This window comes from Seriola lalandi, unplaced genomic scaffold (assembly GCF_002814215.2).
Source record: "Seriola lalandi dorsalis isolate HSWRI2012SDOR001 ecotype SW California unplaced genomic scaffold, Sedor1 jcf7180002054900, whole genome shotgun sequence".
NCBI classification, from domain to species: Eukaryota; Metazoa; Chordata; class Actinopteri; order Carangiformes; family Carangidae; genus Seriola; species Seriola lalandi.
The window spans coordinates 396,168-401,228 of NW_019525452.1; the positions used below are offsets into that span (position 1 = coordinate 396,168).

At 48.3% G+C, this 5,061-nt stretch overlaps 1 protein-coding gene across 2 annotated transcripts in view; it reads right to left on the reverse strand.

Annotated features, from left to right (window-relative positions):
* The window catches only part of atp1a3b (ATPase Na+/K+ transporting subunit alpha 3b), a 22,384-nt gene extending 17,706 nt beyond the window's left edge, over window positions 1-4,678 (reverse strand). For both annotated transcript variants that reach the window (XM_023429896.2, XM_023429895.2), the window contains exons 1-2: window positions 4,483-4,678; window positions 4,245-4,339 (exon numbers count right to left, since the gene is read on the reverse strand). In XM_023429896.2, coding sequence (XP_023285664.1) covers window positions 4,245-4,250 — 6 coding nt within the window. In that variant the 5' untranslated portion in view covers window positions 4,251-4,339; window positions 4,483-4,678. The remainder of the gene's footprint in view (window positions 1-4,244; window positions 4,340-4,482) is intronic.
* Between the last annotated feature and the right edge of the window lie 383 nt (window positions 4,679-5,061).

A 5,061-nucleotide genomic window follows, 5' to 3' on the forward strand; every position in this document is an offset into this window, starting at 1 on the left:
ATACTGCGGTTTGTGTGTCTTGGGGTGTGTGTGAATGTAGCCTGGTCTAGTTTAGCATTGTAAATCTTGGTTCGTTGGCGTTCGTAGCTAACATGGCATCTCGCCATGGTAGAGAAAGGGCACCTTAGGACTCTTCAGCAAGCAGCTGGTCACGCAGGGATGTGCAGATGCGCGTGCATGCACATCCATACACACAGCTGCTGATTGCTGCACCCAAAAACCAGCGACCCAAAAAGCCATTAACATATCACATTTGTGATTTCAAACCAGGATCTGTTGTGTCCAGTGGAGCTGGGAAATCATTCACCATCCACTCATCAGGAATATACTTACTGTTAATTATAAAACTACTTGAAGAATTACATGGTAAAAATTTTTTTTTTAAATTTTATTCCGCAAGGCTTTTGATTTTAACCAGCCTTTGCCCATTGTGGCTGCCCAGAGTTACACTTTGTGCTTTGGTGTATTCATGCAGGAACACACACGCACACATTTACAGTCACACACGCTTCACAAACATACACACATCTCCAGGACAACACCCTGAATTAGTCATGTTGTTGTAGTCAGGCAACCTAACCCTTTTGAATCGTTCTCATTATGGGAGCCCATCAGCCCGTTATTGTTGGAAAACTGTTAGCCTTATCAGTCACAGTCCCTACTGTAATCTTGTTTTAAAGTAATGTATGAAGGAGACAGCACTGACCTTTACATTTTATTAGCATTACACAAGCTGCTTCTGAGCTCACAGCTCTGGCCTTCTCCTGTTAGTCTCACACTAGTGAGGAGACTGCAGCTTTTTTGCTGAGGCACTAGAGAAGTCTGGACTCTGCCCTTCAGCAATACTCTCACTAAGGACATTGTCCTCATTACAATGGGGATATCTATTGATCAAAGACCCTCAAGAGGTTTGAAGGAGACAATAGAGGAGCATTTCAAACAGTCACCATATTGACCTTAATTGACCCCTAGGCCACAGGGCCACAACATCCCAGCTGGCTGTGCAGTCAAAAACACCATGCGGATGATCAGACACTGTGTGGACACGCTTTTCTATTGGTTCCTGCAATGTGTGGGACAGATCAGTTGTGGTACAGTGCAGCCTATCAGCAGCAGGCAGCAGGTGCAGTGGGGAGGGATGTGCAGCACTCTGCACCAAACTGAGGGCTGGGCCTCTGCAGAGGCCACACACATCCAACTCCTGAACTACCTTCCACAAGCACCTTCTTCTTCTCTTTCACTGCACACGCCTCACTAGTGCCAATATGAAAGCACACGCTGTTCTAGAAACCTTTATATCAGGATATGAGGTAATTAGTAAGTCTAATCAAAGTCTTAGAGGGAACTCAACACTGACAGGAGCTTCTCCTCAGTCTTGCTGCATTCAGATCAGCATAACCACACCCCTCGCCATGACCTTCTGACAAAAACTCAGTGCTGCTACGGCACCTTCATCTTTCTTTAATCCCCCATCTCTCCTGGTGTATTAGCCCACCTACACTACACCTCGCCAACCTCTCCACCACCACTACGTTCACCCTTCAGTCAATGTCCTGTGAAGATCATCCACCCAACCCCTTCCCGCCTCTCCCTATTCCATCTGTCTCCTGTCGTCCTGATAACCAATCCCACAAAGCGCAGCAAGAGGAAACAGGAGCCATGGTAATATGAGCCTCAGGTCATTATCCTGTAACAGGATATACAGCCAGGCTGCCCTCCCCCTCCACATGCCTCCTCCCTCACTTTAAATCCCTCTCTCTCTCTCTCTCTCTCTACACCTGCAGACCAGTCAGTACTTATCTGCCCTTCCTCTCTCTCTCTCTGTCCCTCTTGCTCTCTCAGCAGTGGCACCCTTCCCCCCATCAGTGTCACGTGTCTGAAGGTGAAAACCAGCAGTCCATGCCTGGTGTGCAGCCCTTCATCACATAGTCTCATCAGCACCAGCATCCTACAGTCTCATCAGCATCAGCCACTACTACGTAGAGCTGCATCAATGCAGAGAGCAGAACAAGAGAAGGTGAAGGGGTGTAGTCTATTTCTTTAGAGATGCTCCATTCGTCTCTGTGCCCTGTTGTCTCTCTAATATCCCTGACGATGCAGCTTTGCTCTATAGCATCACTGCTGTCTCTATAACCCGGTACTTTCTGCGTGGCTCCTCCTGGCCACCTATCAGAGCTCTTTACAGGGAATTTCCACACCAGAGGCCCCGCCCCCGGTTTGACGCAGAAGGCACGTCGCAAGCGGTGCCCACTGCGGCCTTGGGAAAGGACAGCTGGCAGTGCCATCGCACAGTGCGCCAGTGCGAAATTTGCGGAAGACAGACAGACACAGGGGGAGGGGGAGGGGGTGGCTGGAGGGAGAAAGAAAGAAATTTTCGGTAGTGTAGTCGACCGGCGACGCATGATAACATGATACCCCGTACACTCATCCATCCACCTCTCCATCCTTTTATCCATCCCCCTTTTCCCCTTCAGGGTCACCTCAGAGCGCACAGAGTGAAAAGCAAGGAAACACCCTTTGACAGGTCGCCAGGGATGCTCATATTCTTTTTTTATAATGTCATGTCTGGGCAGCCGTGGCATCTTCCGAAATTACACCACTTTGCTTCAGAATCTCAACCTCATACTGTTTAACCAAAATTTCCACACAGCTGCAGCGCCGACATGTGTAAGCACTTTTTTTTGCCATCCCATCCCTTTTGACGCAGTGCCCACTAATGTTCCTGTGTTGGCTTTCACATCTTAATGAATACCCTGACAAGGAGTAGAGGCTCTCTTCACCCTCGAAACCTACATCTTGAGAGATGTCAGATGCTGCAGTGGCAACATCAGCTCGTGTCACTGCGTTGACACCGGTTTGCGTTGCTTAGAGGGCGGCCGCTGTCTCTCTGCACCACATGGTCCTCTCTGCAGCGTCATGCCACCGCATCGTTAAGCAGACAGACCGAGGGAGAGATTAAAAATTGCGACTCCTTTCGCAAGATGGTGATCGAATAAAAAATTGCGCAATAGCCCAAACCGGCAGTCGCATCATCACCTTGGCATTTTACAGTGGCGCTGTGTTATTCCAGCATCCTCCACTGATTCATTTGCACAGCTAATAAGTTGATCTAGATAACTGGGGACAGATCAGATGCTTTTAATGGTTTAACGGTTCGGCACTCTCTAAAGTCAAACTTAACTCTAACAAGCACATCGTCGAGCTGCTGGTGCACTGAACGCATCGTTTCTTTAATCTGTAGTGTGTATGAATGTGTTCACTGTTGGCGATTATCGAGTGCCTGTTATGTCACAAATTAAAGGGGAAATAAGCTGGTGAGGCGCTTACTCCCGGTAACCGCATTATGACGCATGGGTCATCGAGGGTGCCGAGGATGAGACTCCTCCGCTGGTAGCGTCCGCTTTAAGGACGCGATGGACTCCGCCAGATGCTGCTCCTGTGTTGCACCAGACCGGAGAGAGGGGCAGTGCCAGCGGGGGTTTAAAGCCGGACAGGATAGGAGGGGGGGGAGCAGGGGGCAGCGAGGGCATGAAGGAGGTCACAGTACACTGTGTTCATTAATCACTGGGAAAGTCATAATTCCCAACTATGTACTTTAATACCTTCAAATATAATAAAAACTCATATTTTAAACCACAGGTTAATGATGGGTGAACAGCATAGGTTTCTAAAATGTACCCCCCCCCCCCCCCCCCCCTCCCCCCTCTGTCCCTCTCTCCCACACGAGAGCTCTCTGTAGGAATAAACCGATTAGGCCTACCACGGCTGGCAAGGTTATCTAGTCAAAATAAGGCCTATCAGAGAGACACTGACAACCTTTAAACCACAGCAGACTTTCTCTACTTTTGAGACTTTCGTTCATATTTCATCTCGGGACCTATTTAAGTTGAACGAGCTAATCAGAGCAAAAGACATTAGCCAATAATATTCTATTCCTGTCGAAACCAGGCTAAAGCCAAATCAGATGAGCTGTTAAATGCCGTTGCTGTCTATGGCTGCATTAGACAGAAGCTACTGGCTACATCAATTTGTCGCAGTCTAGGGGAGCAGGGTAAAACACAGTTCCGCATTAGAGTCAATGTCACTCAGAGAAACCAGATTTCCATAAAGGAAAAAAAATGACATCACGGCTCGTTTTGAAGCCTTTCCGCGTCAAGAGCGAGATATCAGGCTACCTCTCACTTCTCAGGCCATTTCAGGTGGGCTACAATGCAGTAAAAAAAAGTTGGAATCGTCAGTCTTACCCCCATGTTGGCGCAGTCACTCTTCTCCTCTCAGGTGATGCACAGCTTGAGAGGTGTCAGCCCCTCACGTTGAATTAGATATCAAAATGCCTTGCCTTTGAAAACAAAAGAGGATATGCTCAGTTTTTTCGGGGTTGCTTAGCCTAAATGAAAAATGAGCAGGAAAAAGACGTCAGGGAAGATGTCTATGTGTCTGACAAAATAGTGTTCTTGGGATTAAATAAATGGTCTCTCAAACCTTCAAAAAGGTTAGGCTACAGTCGTTCTCCTCCGTGAGACGTCTTTCAAATGAAATGTTGCGGTCTCAAGCGGAGCATCACGCGGGGATGCGCTTCCTTCCTTTGCTCTCTGATACTTGCGGTGAAAGACCGGCGAAACTAACGTGCCGCACTGCTACCTTTTCAGCACTTGGTGTCCATCCGCGGCTCTGCCTGCTGCCGCAGTACTCCGTTCCTCTTGCTGCACCACTCCGCCAGTGGAAGAAGCGCCGCCTCGAGCAAATGACTGAACCAAGGGGCCAACTATACCCGCCTACCCCTCAGACAGACGGCCAATCATAATTCGGAGCGTCTCATCGCTGATGGGATCGCTGGCCAATCGGTTTAAGCTCACTCTTGAAGCGAGCCAATAGAAAGCCATTTCTGCCCCTCCTGCATTACTGCAGATTTCCGAGGCTTGCAGCCAGCAACGTCGCGAGTCTCTAGGCTGAAATTTTGTATAAATGGACGCACAAGGTTAGATTCTAGTTGTCGTGATTGTGTTTGTTCATTATGTAATGTATTAATGTAACATAAACTAGTGGATTTGTGTGCATTAT